This window comes from Sceloporus undulatus, chromosome 5 (genome assembly GCF_019175285.1).
Source record: "Sceloporus undulatus isolate JIND9_A2432 ecotype Alabama chromosome 5, SceUnd_v1.1, whole genome shotgun sequence".
NCBI lineage: Eukaryota > Metazoa > Chordata > Lepidosauria > Squamata > Phrynosomatidae > Sceloporus > Sceloporus undulatus.
In genome coordinates, this window is record NC_056526.1 from 170,689,297 (window position 1) to 170,708,910 (window position 19,614).

Here is a 19,614-nt window from a genome sequence, read left to right on the forward strand (position 1 = left end):
AGTGCTCATGTCATGGCCACATGATATGGCTTCAAGCCTGGAAGAAGCGGAAAAAACTGCTTCTTTTTGAAAGGTGCCTGGAGGGCACTTTCCTGCTGGCTTCAAGGCATGTGTCATCTAAACACCACATATTCAAGTCAACCTGAAAGCACCTCTTTTTGCCTGTCTGTTTAGCCCCTTGTATCTTTTTTTTTAAAAGAAGCTCTCCAGAGCCAATAGTGAGCAAAGGTACAGAAGAGATGTCTGGCAAATTTTGTCTATAGTGTTATGAAATTAGAATGTTTATTGGCCATACTGCATACCCAGCTTCTTTCATCCTTCCTCTCCCATCTCCTGACTGGCAAAGCTATGTAAGGATTCAAAAGCAGCATCAAAAAATCCCAGCCAGTAATAAACAAGACTTTCTGTTGCAAGAACTCTTTGCCATAGTCTGTCTTCTCCATTTGTTAACAAGAGGTGAAAGACCTCGGCACTATATGTGGCAATTGCATCAGGTCACTTGATGGACACAGATGTTTAAAAGGGAAGAGACAACAGATGCATTCAAAAAGTCTCACTTTAAGTCTCTGGCATTTCCAGACAAGACTTGGGAAGTTGTAAGCCTGAAATTGTGGAGAACTATTGCCACTTTGTGCAGACAATATTGAGGAAAATGGAACAGTGACATATTTATATGCCATTCACACTTTGTGGTTTCACAGTGTAGCACTTGTGTGCACATTCAGCCCACTAGCAGAGTCCATATTTAAAATAAACATATTTCACAATCCCTTGAAGTAAATTTACAACAGCAGCCATAACAAATGAACAATCATTTGCTGCTTTTGTAAGACACTCAAATGCACTTGCTCTTCCCTAACTAATTACTCTGCAACAGGACATCAAATAGCCAGAGAAAACTTCCATATATTAATATGGAGGATATATTAATGGCTATTGGCTCTGATAGCCAAAAAGAGTGCAGCCTCTTTATTCAGTGTTCCTGTTTCATTGTTTGCCAGGTGCTGGAAATGAATATACACTGCAAACATTCTTTCAGTTTGTGAGGTTCCCAGCTACAGTTAGGTGGCCACTTCAGAAAACAAAGTGATGTCCTATAAGGATCTTTGGTGGGATCCAACAAAACAAGCCTTATGTCAGAATCCTATCATTTGGAAAGATGCATTGTTCTTCTGCATAAGGCATTATTCATTACTCTATTCCAAGTCCCACTGTAGAGGACTTCCTTGTATGCAATAATTTGACATTATGTTTGTATTATTTGTAGAAGGTGTTAAATATACTATACCCGGTTATGACTGGTAAAACCTGTCCGTTCTAACTTGCAAGACTTTATTTTAGTGACTTGGTTTTGTCGCGTCTGGTAAGTAACATTGCATTTCCCACAGATATCCACCTAGAGAACAGATGACAAAACAATATCATTTTGGAGCATCTAAGACTTTCTGGGCCACAATGTCAAGGCCGGATTAGATGTTATATTTGTTTGGGTAGAAGAGGAAATCTCTCATTAGTACTATAAAAAAACTCCTCTGCATGCAAACTGCACCTTCAGAAGAGTGATTTTCTTTAGGAAAGAAGCAAGGAGGAAAAATAAAGAATTTCACAGCAGCTGCAAGCCTGATCATTATCACATGCCCCAATCTGTTGCTATTTAGATTTGATAAAATTACTTTTAAAATGTTTTTTAAAATGCATTTAATATCACATTTAATTTGACTTTTAGTAAATATAAGAGAATAGGAACCAGTGTGGTGAAGTGCTTTGAACATTGGACTATGTCTCTAGAGACAAGGGTTCAAATCAAACATGAAAAACCCCTGGATGATCTTGGTCACACGCTCCTCGCCTCAGAGAAAGGCCAAAGAAACCACCTGTCTGAACAAATCTTGCTTTGAAATCCCCATGATAGGGTCACCACTCACCTTAGAGTAGCCATAAGTTGGAAATGACTTGAGGGCACACAACAACATCAACAAAATATAGCAGAAAATATAGGAGGCTATGTCAGAAATTTTCAGTCTAAAGCTAAACACTAGGTTTAACTTGTAATGTTATTGTACTGTATGTGCCTGACCATCTTCTCTCAGTGCTTTTCCTTTCCTCTCCCACTTTCCCCTCCTTCTCCTTCTTACTGATTCAGTCTTGACTCTCAGAGCCAGATTAGATGTCATTCCATTCATGCAATTAGCAATCGTGTGAATGGTTTTAGAAAATGTACTGCAGCTGCAGAGGTCCTTTGTCTTCAACATTGTTGTCTTGATCTGGATTTGACCTCCACAACTGCTTTTTGTTGGGGAAGAAAATGCTCTCCCATTTGTTATGTTCCATTTTTAATGTTATGGATAGGAGCTTCCGTTCCAATGCATATAGCAGGGATGTACCCTGCAGATCTGAACAGACTCCAAGAATTTATGGCGACCCCAAGAATTTCATAGGGTTTTGTAGGTCAAGGAATATTCAGGGGCGGTTTTGCTAGTTCCTTCCTCTGAAATATAGCCTACATCATCTGGTATTCATTGGTAGTCTCTCATACAAGTATTAACTAGAGCTGACCCTTAGCTTACTTGGTTTCCAAGATCAAATGGGATCTGGTTACTTTAGGGTATTTAACCTGTAAGATGTGCTATAATCACTGAGTCCCAAAACTCTGGAGTTTATCAGACAAGGGAAATTGGAAGTATAATGCAATGGCAATCTGAACACAATCATGGGGTTTAACGTTATTGCATGATAACCCACTACACGCAAATTCGGGCAATGGTAAATCAGTCCGAATGCAATCATGTGGTTTCATGTTATTGCATGATAGACTGCCACACACAAATTCAGGCAATGGCATGCTATTTTTGGGCAATGGGAAGCCAGTTCGAACGCAATGCGCATTCATGTAATTGCACTAAACTAGCGACTTTCTTTTCATTCAAATTTAAGAGAAATTCCTCCCGTTTGATAAACTCCATAGAAACTGCCAGAAAATTTCTCTTCCTCTGGAGAAAGTCATTGAAATGGTCCCTCCAATTTCGCTGCCAACAAGAGAATTTCAAGAGGTTGTATACATAACCCACCAACATTTGTTCATAAACCACCAAAATTGTTCTTCTACATGCCATGTATTTTTCAACAATGAATGACATTCTGGTGAAAGACTATTATGTGGAAAAGCAATGGGAATTTCCACTGCTCAGGTGCATCATATACCCATTTATCCCGTATTTCCAACAGTACTACAAACTGGCTCTTCAACAGAGATTAAATATCTTCATTTTTACTACTGGTGCTTTAGTTATGTATACATTTGAATCTATATATTAATAATCAATGTTTGCTAATTTCATAAACAGCTGGGTCTTTTGTCCTTTTTTGATGATACATTTTCTCTTTTTATGGTGAGCCAAAGTGGCCACCCTTGTGAATTCAAGGGTACTCAGAATATATTTCGTGCTAACAATGAACATTCAGTATTGCTTAATTTGTATAATTTAGTACAGTACCTCACTGGCAGTCCCAGAATGCATCTGTATCTGAAACAAGCTAGCCAAACCTCTTTTGAGATTTTGAATAACTGCAGGTTCTTTTTCATAGGAGTAGAAGGTTTTAATCTGAGGAACATAGAAAGAGGGAGATAGAGAAAGTGAAGTGTAATATGCATAAGATTTCACTTGAAAATCACATTTCAGAATTCAGACATGTTACAGAAACTAATTATGTAAATATTATTCAGCCAATGTGTACTGTTGATAGTGTGCTGTTGTTATTTTGCATTCCACCATGGCATATACTCCATGTATCTGAAAGCACAGGAAAAGCAAAACAAGAACATATCAGTCAGTATGACAACAAACTGACTGATACCAATCCATTTCAAAGCAATTCAAATAAGCAACGCTTCAAGACATTTAACATAGTGATATTTAAAAATCACCACAACATAGACAAGACCAACACATTAAATGGTGTTATTTATACATAGTTAAAATACACAAGCCAGAGCCAGAGCCAGATATGATATCACTTTCCTATGTGATCAAACATGAGTAAAGTGTCGCATGCAGGAAAAAGCATTTTAAAAGTTCTGGATGCACAAGGATCTGGGGGATGAAGTCTTTCTTGCAATGGGTATGTAGGCATACATACTTTATGTATATTTATTTAGTTCATTTGTATATCGTCTGTCTTGCAGAGTGGGATCCAAGGTGGCTCATGTCACAGAGAGAATCAATTAAGAAATGTTAACAATAAAAAACTTTTAAAAACAATTTAAAATCACCTTATTCAATAGTATAAAATCATTTACACGCAAAAGTTTTTTTTTTTTAAAAAACCCACATACTTTCAGAAGAGCATAGGCTCACTCTCCAGTTCAAAAATAAATTCAATAATAGAATTACTTCTCCATGGTCTTATGAGAGAATGTCATTCCATTATTTTATTCACCTTTGAATTAACAGCTGCCAATCAGAGCAGATGGAGAAACAGCCTAATTTTAACCTTGGATAAGACAGCTTCCACTCTCTATGTCTTCAAACCACATTTGGAGACACATCCCTTTTTAATGTAAGGAAATGACACAGAATATACCTGATACTCTCACATTTCATCATAATTCCTGTCTGCACAGCCCAGCAGAAATTTCAAGATAACATATATCTTACACTTTGACCAGGCTATAATTCGGCAAACGCTAGGCTCAAGTAAGACAGCAGCATAGAAACGTGTCAGACACACAGTGGACTTTGAACTTCCAGGTAATAGTTTCTACATCTGTACTTAACACAAGACTTTTCACCATTAACTACACACTCAAGGAGCTGCAGCCTGCAAGATTTCCCTCCCCAGAGCCCTTACACATTACAAAATGAGATTGCAAGGAATACGTTCTCTGTTTCAGGCTGTCTTTTGCCACATATTTGCATCATGGTAATATGTGTCATCAGTGTCCTTGTGGTGATGTAATGAAGCTGTAATCTGTGTGATGCAATTGAGCAAAATCTGTTTTGCTATGCAAAGGAAAAAGCAAAGAGGATTTGTAACTCCTGATAGATGTGATGTGGAAAAGAAGCAAAGTCTCAGGACTCTGAAATAAAGAGAGATGATTTCATTCTTGAATATATCACAAAGTGCTTGGGCCTGGAAATATTTTTATGGCTTTCCTAAGGGGATTACATCTTTAAAATCCTTCTTACAAGTCTTACATTACAAAGTGAGACTGAAAGACTGCAGGGGATTAGAAATTTAAAATCAGTATGCAGGGTTTCTAAGAAGAGCATCTCAAAAGCATCTGCCCTTCAACTGATAGCCATTCAAAGATATCAAGGGGCAGGCAGATGGATAAAAGGGGTGGCTGTTTTCTTTTGTTTTTTGTTTTCTTTTGTTTTGTTTTGGTACATAAGAAAGGTATTACAGGCCATGTGTCATCTAAAAAAAATCAAGCCTTAAAGCCAAACTCACCTGAAAGATATTCTTTTTACATCTGCTGAAAGAATAAATAGAAACTTCAAAATAAAGACTTCCCTCTTGGCTTCCTTACCTTTCCTCGAATCCAGTGCAGAACCACAGGCCTTTTCAAAGCAGTCAGATGCTCTTTTTCGATTAGTTCATCTGTCTTTTTCCCTTTAAAAATATTTTTCCCAGCAGGACGCTCATTCACATTTTCAATAGTTACATCTTTAAACTTGAAAAGAAGAAAGGACAATAGGATAAATATGCCTGTTTTGCATTTGCAGAGATTTCTCACTAATATTTTTACTTCTCCCTCAGTTATGCTTTCAATGTACACCTTGTGTTATTGCTGTACAATATCTATACATTCTGAAGCCACTTTTCAAAACCATCCTATAAATTGGAAAATCTTCAAGCTACTGGATTCAGATCCTATCTGAAAAGACAAAGAGTAGGATGGTGCCTACACATGCCAAACACAGGCAATTGAACCTTACTTCTGTACTAGTGACTGGACTGTATTATCTCTGTCTGTATGTACATATATCCATGAAATCAGGAATTCCGGTAAATTGTATGGACAATTGTGGTCAGGGCAGGGGGCACTTTTCACCCATAATGAAGTGCTCCATCCCATTTTCAGCTGAAAAGTTGTTTTAAAAAGTCTTCCAGAAATGATTGAAAAACTTGATTCCACTTCTAGGTTTTCAATTGATTTTGGGTGGAGCTACAATTTAGGGGCATTTTTCAAACTACATTCAAAAAACCTTTGAGAGCTCAGGATTAGGGAAGGCTTTAAATGAGGGAGATCTGAATGAGACCTATGGGGCACACTTTCCATATACCTGCACTATGTCCATATCCAATGTGCCCTGTGTACCCTGCCCTTTATGCCAAAACAGCATAAGATGTCATACTCTCCTGATACTGAGATCTGCTCCATGCCCAGGCTTGTCAAAGCAGGGGCTGGGAACAAGCCATATCTGAACTGTCATAACAAAAACTGTGTCACACTCAGTGCAGTATCAAAGAAGCTGCAATGAGGAGCTAGATAAAGGAAGCAAGGAGGCAGTTCTTAGGGTTCTTTCTTCCTACCAGTTCTTTAAAAAGTTACTTTTTTGGAGTACATTTCCAGAAATCTCCAGCCAGAAGTCCTTATGCAGTTACTGAAAATAATATTGCATGCAATGCAATAGACTATATTTCCAAGTCAGTAAATTTAATACTGAGAACCAGCATAATGTAATGGTTTGAGTGCTAGACTTCAGCTCTAGGAGACCAGGGTTCGAATCCCTGGGAGATGCTGAGAAAATCATACACTCTTAGCCTTAGACGACGGCAGTGCCACTTCTGAACAAATCTTGCCATATGTTGGAATAAACATGAAGGCACATAACAAACTAAAAACTTTAACACTTCAGTCTTGAATATTGAGCCCCACACCTTAGGTTTAAATATATCCACTATTTTTGCATTTAGTGTGTCATTTCATCTAGAAGCAGCAAATTAATTTCATTTCAACTCCTTATCCCACACTTCATAGACATTTCTTACATAAGCCAAAAAAACCCCAAAAACAATTTGTTTAATATGTTGTTTCACATTAACTGCTTACCATAATTTTGATCAACTGATCATCATCATTATTGGGGTTTCTCCATACTAAGTTGACATCTACATCAGATGAAATTCGGTAACCCACACTCTCCTGTGGCGAACCTTTCACCCTGTTGATAATTACTTCCGTGGTATAGGTAAATTTATATAACTTGTCATTGTTTATCCGTGGACCAGTATTGTGGCCTGTATAGAGGAAGGAAAAACAGAAATGTAGAAGCATCGTGTCAGTATGAGGATCATGCATCTGATCATATTCTCTCTCTCTCTCTCTCCCTCACACATTGCTTAAAATGAGAAGTGACACAGCTCAAGACTTTCTGAGAATTATATTCTCCATTAGCCTGAAGATACATTCCCATGAAGCCAGGGTGATGGATACGTTTGCTTAGTAATGAAATAATAACACTCTTTACTTGCTCAGAAGCATTTCCTTCTCTATAGTACCCAGTAAGTAGTGTTTAACATGTTCCTTTAGGTACATTGTGGTATTGAACCATTGTTTATTGTTGTAATGGATTGGATGAAAGCAAATTTAAATTTAATCGAGACAAGACAGAGGTGCTCCTGATCAGTCAGAAGGCAGGTCAGGCAATAGGGACTTTGCCTGTCCTGGAAGGGGTTACACTTCCCATGAAATCTCAGATGCTTTTTGTTTTGTTTTGTTTTCAAAAAAAGAGGAAACCCAGGAAGAAAAGTAGGGGGGTGGGTGTCTTAGAGACTATTTTCCATTGTATGTAAAGTCTGTCTATGTTTTAGTATTTGGTGTGTCCTAATAAAAATTATCAATATTTCTTTTTAAAAATCTCAGATTCAAGTTTAGGTGTTCTCTTAGAGTCTACCCTAAGCCCAGTTTTTAGCAGCAGCTAGGGGTGCATTTGCTAAAACTGGTGTGCCAGCTGCACCTGTTCCTTGAGATGTCAGATCTGGCTATTGTGACACATGCCTTGTTTACATCATGTTCAGATTTCTATAACATATTCTATGTGGATCATCTCTTTTTTTCTTGCCAAGTTAATTTTTTTTTTCATTTCCTGGAGTATCCACATGGCCAAAAGGAGGGGCCTGCCTGCATGAATATCTCTCCAATACCACCTGAACTGAGAACAGCCACATCTTGACAAAATGCAGGCTTGTGACTAACATTGTCATTATTTCCCCTTCTGTATGATTTTTTAAATATCTTTGCCTGATATCGAAGCTCATGGAGATTTGGAAGCTTGCAACATTTATTCTGTGCATTTTGGTTGGCCCCAAAAATTATAACTGTTTTGTGGATTTTTGACATTAGTGTACAGTCTATGTGGGGCTGCCTTTGGAAACTGTTTGAAAACTTCAGAGGGTCCAAAATGCAGCAGCCAGAATGTTGACCAGGGCCAGTTACAGGGAGCATATAACTCTCTTGTTAAAAGAGCTTCATTGTTATCAGTTTGGTTTTAGACACAATTCAAAGTCCTGCTCATGACCTATGAAGCCCTATGTGGCTTAGCTTCAGACTATCTGAAAGGCCATATCTCGCCATAAAAACCTGCCAGATTTTTTTTTAAAAAAAACTACAAAGGAAGGCTTTATCTCTGTCCTGCCACTGTCACAGGTTCACATGGTAAGGACACAAGAGAGAACCTTCTCAGTGGTGGCTCCCATGCTCTGGAACTTCCTTCCGCAGGAGGCTAGGCTGGACTTCTCCCTGTTTTCCTTTTGCTGGCAAGCAAAAACCTCTTTGTTTAAGCAGGGTCTTCATGTATAAGCAGGGAAGCTTATTATTGTGTGTTGTTGTTCTTAAAACTTTTGTATGTCTTTTAAATGATGTGAGGGTTTTAAATTGCTTTTAAAATTTTATTGTTCAAGTTTTTAATTTACTTTTTTTTGGAAGCTGCTGTGGGTTCTGGGAGAAATAAGGCATCCAAAATAAATAAATAAATAAGCAAGCAAGCAAGGTGGCATACTGTGGGAGAGGGAACAGAAAAGTGAAGGAGCATGAAAAGAAACAGAAGGCTTCATGACAGTGTACATGGATGACTGGAATCCTGAAACAGGACAGTATGCACTGCAACAGTTTGTTGCAGGCTCCACTGATATCAACTAGCAATACTTCAAGACTGAAATCTGAAATTGCGCATAGCTTTTGAGGGATGGCTCCAATATCACAGTAGTTTTCAATCTGTTTCAGGTTTGTCTTAACTTTAAAGGAGTTATCCAACGTGCTGAACCTATTCTAGGGATAGTGATAGGGATTAAAACCTACAGCAAATTCACTGCTTCATTGACATTGGAAACACTGATACTGGTTTTAAACTGTATCTTGATTGCTTGTTTGTTTAAATAGTTATATTCCACCCTATATGCAAGGATTTTAAGGTAGTGTGTAATAAAATCAATTTGGACAGATTAAAACAATTTAAAAATTAGTCTGAACTTATACTTACCCATTTATAATACTTAAAACAGTACGTTTTAAAAACTGTTAAAAATTTAAACTGCCCATATGTGCAAATTTGAATGAAATAAATGATATTCTAAAAGCTTTAATAACCAGCCATATTTTTATTTGGCACTGGCATGACAGCAGCATTGGCACCAATCAGACGTTTAAAGGTAAATATTCTAAGGCATCTGGGGTGCCACAGTAGACAAGGCCCTTTTGAAACTAAGGAGTCTTGCTGGATATTTTTAAATGGATGATGGCTGGCATTATGTATTGCAGTTACAGATTTGTTACCCAGAGTCAGTGATTCATTCAAGTCTTTTACTCCAAGTCTCAAGTATCTGCTTTCAAGTCTTAGATTGAGTTTCAAGTAATTGCAAGATACTTCAAGTCTCAAGTCTGGGAGCCAACTTTAACAGGAAAAAAGGAGATGGGGCACGTTTCTTGGAGGGAAACAGCTAATGTGTTGGGCAGTGTGCTTGAGATGTGGGGTGAGGCCTGCTTGATAGCATTTCCCTACTATACATCAGAAGAGACTTTTAAAGCTTTTGAAAAGCTTTAGAAGGATCCTCCTCCCTCAAGCCCATTGCCAAACACATTTGCTGTTCCTCTCTGAGAAATGTGCCCTGTGCTCTGGGGTCGGGTCTTGCCTGCTAATTGAAATGGATGATACCAGTAAGTTTGTCACTAAAAATATACACATCACGAGTTGAGTCAGTGCATCATTTATTGCCAAGTTGAGTCTGACTTGAGTCTGACTCAATCAACTCAAGACTACGGCCTGTTACAGACTGGCCAAAATAAAGCTGCTTCGAGTCACTTTGGAAGTATGATATTTCAATGATGCATGCGTCCTAAGAGTCCAAAAGCCGCACCAAAGCCACACTCCGGTCCTAAGGACTAGAGTGCAGCTTTGGTGTGGCTTTTGGACTCTTAGGACTCATGCATCATTGAAATACCATACCTCCAAAGTGACTCGAAGCAGCTTTATTTTGGCTTGTCTGTAACAGGCCTACATTACAGCCTAGAGTTACAGATTCATAACTGTTCCGTTTTTGCTAACACTATTGTCATGATGACACTATTGCCATGATTATAAATGTCCCCAAGCCCATCTTAACATCCAGCAGCTGCACTGAGTGAAGGATGTCTGTTCAACTGCTGATTAGGGCACAAAGAAGATGGTATTTCCAGTCCCCTCTGACTAGCAAACAAGAATGTGATTAGGAATTGCAACAGGGGACCTGCTTCTGATTGTCACAGCCTTATTCACTGTTGCGAGGGAACTGAGAACATAATCTTCCATGGACCCTGATCAGCTGCTGAGCAGACTTCCTTTTATTTATGTTGCTGAAGGCTTTTAGGGTGGGTTGAGAGAGTTGGGCCAGAAACATCATTTTTAGTTATACAATCATAACTCATTACATATTTGTAACTACTGTATATACTCAACTATAAATCGACCTGATGTATAAGCTGAGGGCAAGATTTGGGGCCAAAATGGATTTTGATATGACCCATGGATAAGTCAAGGGTAAGATTTAGGGGCATGTATCAAAGGATCTAAAGCAGTGATTCCCAATTTTTGATTCTCCAGGTGTTTTGGACGTCAGTTCCCACTTCAGTGACTGTTGGCCAAGCTTGCTGGGGCTTCTGGGAGTTGAAGTCCAAAACACCTGGAGGACCAAAATTTGGGAATCACTGATCTAAAGGATGAAGCAAAGAAAAACAGTGTCAAATTCCAGCAGACAGAACTATTTGCGCACACACTAAAGGCTGAATTCCAGGACAGATTATGCTCTTGCTTTACATAAGAGTTAAAGTACAGTGCTTACATTGACACATTATCCCATGGATAAGTTGATTCCGGTCTTCTGGTTCAATTTTTTAACTAAAATTTCTGAACTTATATATGAATATACTGTTTACAGTAAGTAGCTGATGTAGAATATCAGCAATCAACTTTAACACAATGTTTACACTAGCTGCCATCCAGGACTGGTGGCTTATAGCTAGTTGATGATGGAAAGCAGCAAATCTCTCCCCTCCACATTCTAGAAATGACAAGAGAGATACTCTTGAGCATACATAAAACCCTATTCTGCACCAAAGATTTCCGCTCAGCCCACTTCAACCTCAGTAAATCTGGTTGAAAACATCTTCTCCACCTGCTGCATTGCATTCATTTACTCTTCTGCAATAACCACTCCTACACTGTCTTTGGACTGAAGTGCACCGTGTAAAGAAACTACACATAAGAGCTTCCTTCTACTGAAACTTAAGAATGTTTAATAGAATGTTTAACATCTTCTGATGGTACTTAAAATAGCTGTAACTCAAACACGTTTTGCAATACTTAACTCACTTTCTCAATAGTGAGGAAGGAGATGGTAATGGGGAAGCAGAACACTGCTATGTACACTCAGTACCCATCTCCACTACAGGATATGACTGAAAACAAGAAACACGTGTGTTATCTGTCACAATATCAAAACTGTAGAAAGGTGTCCTCCAAATCTCCCACAAAAGTGCATCGAGTGAAGAATGTATGTACATTTTGGACCGTGTGGTGTAGTGGTTTGAGCACTGAGATTTGCCCATTCTTTGCGAGGTGCAAGAGAGGTCCAGATCGGGTATGGGATGCCTGGATTGGGTACAGGATACCTCATGCCTGGGCATGGAGGTATGTGATAAAATCCGTGTATTAAATTTACATCCCACTCCTAGCGTGGGAGGAAAGAAAAGGAAAGGGCAGTGTGATAATCTCCAAACAAATGGATCCTAGAACAGGTCAAGCCTGAACGCTCCCTGGAAGTCACAATGATTAAATTGAGGCTGTCGTACTTTGGCCACATCATGAAACGGCATGACTGAATTGTGACTTCTCTCCTAATTTTATGTAAATAGGGCAGAGACAGAAACATGGCCCATCTTGCCTACTTTGGTGCAGCCCATTCCTTCTGGTTGTATCTGAAGGAAAAATAAGCCATCAGTGTCCCATGTATTGGCAGAGCTGTGAAAGTACGATTTAACTCCTTTCATCCTGCAGATAACTGTTATACAGACTCACTATTTTTATTGAAATCCAGTTGTGTAACAATAAGAAAGATCCATGCCTTCTCATTTTTCTCTTTTCTCCCCATACCCTTTCCCTTTCCTATCACATCTCATAGATTTTAGGACATTATTTTAAAATGCATGTTACTATAGTTGATTTGGTGGCAGCATGACATATTATATACATATTATAAAAGCCAGGATAAACATTCTTTATATACTTTAACAATAGGACTAAAAGAGCAACAGAGACTGTATTAGCAAATTTGGAAAGGGGAAGGATAATCTGCTAGTAACTTTTTAAATTTACTTATTTTGTTTTATCTGGTTTCGCTTCTAAGCTTTGTCAGTGGCTCTCCCTTATTGCTCTACTCTACTGTTAATGTTGCAGACTGCTGTGTATATCTTTTAGAATTGGAATATGAGAGGAATAGTACCAAAAAATTAAGACTGGATGGCCCTTGTGGTCTCTTCCAACTCCATGATTCTATGATTCAAAATATATTTCTAGCCATCACTTCTGATATCCACAAGAATTTCTTTAACATACATTGCTGTCCCCCTCAATTATATCACTCTTTTCTGATAGTGTTGCAAAACTCTTAGTTCTTCTACTTCCTTAAATAGTACTAGAACTAATTAATACCTTGTTTTAATATATTGACTTAGGGTCAAGAGTGCCTCTGTGATCTAAGTATTTTACAAGGAGGAGTGGGTACATACAGCCTGACTTGCAATCCTAGCGTCTGTCATTGAGGCAGTCTATAATTAAATCATGATACTGTATAATACAGAAAGTTATGCTGCCTGAGCTGAGGCAGCTGTCAGGGTTTGTACCTTTTATTAGTACTCTCGGCATGTACAACATGTGCAGCTCTAACCACTAACTTGCTCCAAGAGTTTACATTTACACTTACTGTTTCTTGCAGTATTAGAAAATGTGTGTGTGGTTTTTTGGGGGATTTAGGGGAAAATATAATTGAAATATACTGTTAGTTAATAGCACATATAATTATGTAATCTCATTCCATCAACACAATAATGTTAGAAAAGACTTTCAAATTATACACTTAAATAATGAAACACGGTTTGTTGTCTGACTGAATCATGTGAGATACATTTTAGCCCAACTATCAGATAACTTGCAGTAGCCATAGATCAGTTATGAATATGGTAATAGACATATTCCAGAGATACCATGGACTGCTAAAAAGACAAATAAATGAGTCTGAGAGCAAATTAAGCCTGAACTTTCACTTAAAGCCAAAATAACTAAAATGATGCTATTGTATTTAGGAAATATCATGATATGTTTCATTGTAAAAGGTGATAATGCTTGCTCTAATAGCAGGCAGTAAGATGGATTTAACAAAGGAAGCTATAGCCCTAAGACTGCAACACTTAGGGCAGTTGATACCAGGGCTCTTGAAGGATTTCCATTCATAGAGTTGTCACAAGTAGAAGCCCACTTGAAGACACATACCAGCAACAAACAGGCACATTATTTATATTATAAAAATATGTTTATACTAAAAATAGCTACTTCAGTTCACCACATGCTGAAAAGATGGGGCCAAGCAACCTAAAGATCCTTACCACTTTGCAAACTGGTTAGAATCGAGCTACTCTTTAATTATAAAATGTTACATATCCATCATAACCAGACTTTGTTCAGACAAACTTTAAGAACTGATCCATCTAGACTTTCCAAAAGGACTGCAACAAAAACATTATGCTTACATCATTGACCACACAGAGGATACAGCTTTCCACAGTCACAGCTGACCATATCCATGTAAGCTGGTAAAGTCTGCTCTGAGTTTTACAGATCCTTATCATAACAAATGCTGTCTATTTCTATAGTCTCACTTTAGACAAAAAGACAGAACTGGAGATCTAGTGTCATCCATATGCTGATGACACCAAAGTTAACTCCATGGGTGACCTCATTCAATTTTTTTAATTAAACATATTAAACAGCATGGGGAATAATAAAGAACCTTGCAAGAGTCCAAAGCACAAATGCTGTAGAGTCAGGAAGAAATCCCTCAGCACCATCTTCTGAGATGGTTGTCCAGGTGTCAGTGGGGCCACTGAAGAGCAGTGTTCTGCACAGCAATAGCACACAGTTTCTTCAGAAGGATGTTGTGGTAAATGGTACTGAGACCTTGTAGAAGACAAGGAACACTAAAAGAGTTGTATTTCTTCATCTCTTGTCTGTTAAAGGCCCAAAAGATGATCAAGGCAGTGTCAGTGTGAAAAGCCATCCCTACACTGTAACTCAACTGTACATGGCTGTTTACGTGGACATCATGCCCAGGAAGGGGATGTTAGCAACTAGTTATTAAGATCTAGGTCCAAAGAATATTTTTCAGGAGCGATCTACCCTCTCCCCAAAATGGTTACCACCTTGGGACCCAGCTAAATATTAAACATAATAATTAGCAGGCAGAATGGTAGAGCACACAAGAGGTTTGACTTGTCTGAATACATCATCTGCATCCTCAGGTCTAAAAACTTAATATCATCCAGGATCAGGTGGTGCACTGGACACTTCAACTGACTAGCCTACATTAATCACATTCAGATCATGACAGACAGGAGCAGCTTTGCCTTCAAAATGCATCATAGATCAATCTGTTACAGTACTGTTTCATAACCTTTTCTATGCCCCATACTGCTAGGAAATGTTTGATAAATGTTTGCATCTTCTCTAAAAGTAACATCATGTTTGAAGATGAAGAAGTCTAATTTTTAATTTTTGAACTACAAATTGAACCACATACAATGCTGTGAGTGGGCAAACTGAACTTAAAAAAATAAGCTTTTAACTCAGTGCATAAAATGCAAACTAAATTGAGCAATTAGATTCTAATTTATTCAGAAAAAAATGAGTGATGACTTGTGACAATTTTTTCTGAACAGATTAGACTGTAGTTGCTCAATTTAGTTAGCATTTTATACACTGAGTTAAAAGCTTATTTTTCAAGGACACAAGCCACTCTTGGTCGCACCCCCCTGAAATTCCATCTCACACCCCAGGTTGGGAACCCCTGTGTTACAGTATGTGATCAAGGATTTCACTACAGACAGTTTGCAAAAGTCCATAAATCACGTAAGAAGCCCCATCCAATGATGCTGTGAGGTTACAACAGCAGTGGAGAAAAATTCCTTCTCTTCTTTTCTATAACAGAATCAGCTCAATAATGAGCTCTTGTGTCCAGGTGAAATTGTTAAAAGAACTTCTGCTTGTATTATAGATGTCTCCTAACCTATTTCATCAGTCAGATGTATACCACAGAGCTATAAAAGCTCTGTTCAGTGGAAGAGGTCACTTGGGAACAAATGTGCCAACCATGCAGGTTGCCAGCCATGCCAACTATTCTCCTACCTCAGCATTCTACAACTCACTTCCTGCCTGGCATCTCTGAGCACTCTGTCTTAGACATGGATGAAAAATAAACCTGTGAATTGATGATGATGATGATTTTATCTCTTTATATACCACTTTCCTCCTGGTATAGGGACTCAAGGCAGCTAACAAAATTTAAAACAGTCCCATTTAAAATTATACAAATATTAAAAGTAAACAGTTTTTAAAAAACAATTTTAAAAAGTCAAAAACATTACATATTAAAATTTAAAATTTAAAAACTCTTTATAAAACTCTTATAATTTTCTAAGTATATTTAGAAAGCCAGTGTGGCGGATTGGTTTGAGTTATGGACTATGGAGACCAGGGTTTGATTCCAAGCTCAGCCATGAAACCCACTGGATGACTTTGGGCAACCCACATGCTCTGTCTTGGCGGAAGGCTATGGGAAACCTCCTCTGAACAAATCTTGCCAAGAAAACCCCATGATGGCCTTCAGGTAGTCATAAGTCAAAAATGACCTGAAGGCACACAACAGCAATGAGAAGAAGATATGTTTCAAGTCGTCATTGAAGATTGTCTAGAACTCTTGTAGTTTACTCCCAAAATCTAGGGGATATGATATAGTGTGTATGATAAGCCCTAGAAGTTTGTATCTTGGTCTCTCGCATTTTGTGGCTATTCACACCATACTGTATTTACATAGCCCTGGCTTCTTTCAGAAACTGCCCTAGTTTCTCATAGGACTATAATCTGCTGCCTTTCCATTTCACTTACAGACTCAGTAACCAGATGTTGAAAAAGTAAAGTCTTTTGAATATGTTGAAAACATGATGAGGGGAAGAAGACTAACCCTATTCCCTCCTTGCCTCTTTCCATCATCATAATCTATGACGTTCTTAAGAGAAAAGGTTCATCATAACCAGCCTTTGTTCAGACAAGTGTTAAGAACTCTTCCATTTAGCCTTTCCAAAAGGATTACAGCAAAAACATATTTTCACATCACTGACCACAGAGGATATACCGGTCCACAGGGTCACAACAAACCATACTCATGAAAGCTGGTAAAGTGTGCGCTTTAGTTTATAGGTCCTTATCATATCAGATGCTGAATATTTCTGTGGGCTCACCTTAGACAAAAATAGAGAACTGAAGCTGGTGTCATCCATATGGTGATGCCACCAGACTTAACCTCATGGATTACCTCATTCAGATGTGTGGTTTTTTTAATTAAACGTATTAAACAGTATGGAGAATAATAAATCTCTTGGTATGAGCTCCCATCAGCTGTATACATGTTGCTGTAGTGCAAGGACATTTCAGTATATTCAGAAACATGGAAGAAATGTAAAAGACAAATTGGATTTACTTAATTGCTAGGGTGGTCACATGTCCTGCTTCACAGAGAATACCAATGAAAATCCCTCTGTTTGGGGGCACCCTATAGTTGAAGGGCTGTCCAGTCCAATCTGGTTGAAAAAATAAAGGATCTTAATAAGAGAGCAGAAGTCTTGAATTTGCTCATCAGCAACATGCAGACAGCAATAGGAATAGGCAATAAGATCACAGTCTTCCTCAATCCCCCAGTTTTTACAAGAAAAAGATGGCTAAATAATGCTTGACTCTGCCTGTATTCCTATTTAAATCAAAACATCTTTTCAAATTTGTCTCTGCCTATGCCCTTTCCCACATCTTTTTTTTTTTTTTTTTGGCAAAGCACCCAATATAGTGCATAACTAGATGGAGAATTTTAATTACTCCATCTTTAAAACTGCTTTGTTCAAATCCCAAAGAATTGGTGCCTCTTCTTCTTCTTTAAATTTAGTCCCATCACAGACAAATAAAACAAACCCACTGAGCACTCCCAAGTTTAATTACCACAAATAATTGAAATGAATTCTTAATCAATGGTATCAAACAGAACAACATTTTCCAAATCATGAAAAGTGATATCTGAGCTAATGTCAGATGCCAGTTCCCATACATGTGAAGCTTTGCAAAAAGAGTAGTTTATCAAGTTTGCTATTAACTTTAACTGCCTTACAGAGGCAGATATGTCAGCTATATATAAACTTTACAGAGCCTTTGGAGGAGAAGGATGAACTGATTTGGTCAAGGCTGTACAGGAAGTCAGTGGCTGACACTGCAATCTTATACAGCATATTTACAAGTAAACTAGGTTCTCTCTGTGGTTTATGTAGCTTACTCTTAGATCATTAGGTATTGCAGCAATAGGAAAAATGCAGCCCTCAGATATTGCTGGACTGCAGCTCCCTGAATATCACAACCAAGGATGAGGAGGAGTGCTGGGAGCTACAGTCCAGCAACATCTGGAAGACTATATTTTGCTTGTTTCTCTCGTTGAGATGTCAGGCTACATTAGGAAAACAACTTTCCTAAAACTACTTTAATGCAGAATCTGTTAATGATGCCAATTTTGAAACCCAGATCAAAATTCCATCAGTCCCATAATTATCTTTTCAGCTTATTTTTCAAATTGCAAAAAAACTATACTTAACCTGCCCCAAATTACACGGCGCTCAGAAGCCACGGTTAGTCAACAATATAATGTAAAAACATTAGCAAGTTCAAAATGTTTTAAATTTGATTTAGCCCACGCAATAAAGGTTTTCATTGTACCTCTTTGTCAAAAGAAACATTTGTTTCCATACAGTTTACCAAAGAAAAGGAGGAAAAATTACCCAGATACATAACTTACCTTTCACAGATGCTGAGTAGGTTGAAATGATGCATAGGAAAAGCACCGTAAGAAGAATCATGACTCTTTTAAGCTGTAAACTCTAATACTATGAAATACTGTTAGGCGATTCAGAAGTGAACTGCTCAGACCGGAGTCAAGCCTGAAAAAGGGCTTCTCAATCTGACACAATAATGTTTATCTAGATGTAGTATGGGTCAGATTCCAAACTCCACACTTGGGTACTAAGTTCACCGAAGGTCTTTCCGGTTAATTATTAAGGACTGTGTGGCATTCAGAAATTTTATTGTTCTCCTTAGCTTTTAATTAATATATACGAACATTCATGCTAATGCATGCTGGCCTTTACCAACTCCCTGGGTATATAGTAAATATCCTAGGCCACATGTAATGGTGGATAAATACTATTCTGCTAACACTGACTATTCTCTTTTTGCTTCTGTACTGCATAGCATTATTTATCTAACAAGAGAAAAAGAAGTGAACCAATTGTATCCCTTCAGAATTAATTTCGTCTGTATTTTCTTCCATTCCACACATATCTTTCTGCTGACACTGTGACTAGTGGTTAAAAAAAAAAACTTTTACCCATCTTATCTCAATAAAAAGAGTCATTTTTAAATATCAGCAGTACTCTTTAAAACCACGTTAAGGTCAGGTGAAGCTGTGTCCTGCATGTCATACTAATGACATTTAGGCTGGAATCCAGAGCTACTTCAAGCATGCTGGATGGGAATTTATCTTTAAAAAAATATAAACAAGATAATGGCGGGATACAAACCGCCATATAGTACGTATAGGATACGTACTAGGGTTAGGAAGAGGCGGTGCTTCCTTACCCCCCCTAACCCTAGTACGTATCCTATACGTACAAGATGGCGGCGCCCCTTCTACATGGGCGCCGCCATCTTTACGTACTGGACGCATAGCGTCCAGACGTGTCGCGGCGCCTATGACGTCGCGAATGCGCTGGCGGCGCTT

General features: G+C 38.2%; 1 protein-coding gene across 2 annotated transcripts in view; it reads right to left on the reverse strand.

The window, feature by feature from the left end:
- The window catches only part of LOC121931155 (microsomal triglyceride transfer protein), a 46,155-nt gene extending 27,368 nt beyond the window's left edge, over positions 1 to 18,787 (reverse strand). Inside the window, exons 1-6 of one of the 2 annotated variants that reach the window (XM_042468561.1) lie at positions 18,634 to 18,769; positions 17,284 to 17,383; positions 7,058 to 7,245; positions 5,531 to 5,674; positions 3,495 to 3,602; positions 1,289 to 1,396 (exon numbers count right to left, since the gene is read on the reverse strand). In XM_042468561.1, coding sequence (XP_042324495.1) covers positions 1,289 to 1,396; positions 3,495 to 3,602; positions 5,531 to 5,674; positions 7,058 to 7,060 — 363 coding nt within the window. In that variant the 5' untranslated portion in view covers positions 7,061 to 7,245; positions 17,284 to 17,383; positions 18,634 to 18,769. Of the gene's footprint in view, positions 1 to 1,288; positions 1,397 to 3,494; positions 3,603 to 5,530; positions 5,675 to 7,057; positions 7,246 to 17,283; positions 17,384 to 18,633 lie in introns of both variants that reach the window. The other variant, XM_042468560.1, reaches the window with a different exon arrangement.
- Positions 18,788 to 19,614: the final 827 nt, after the last annotated feature.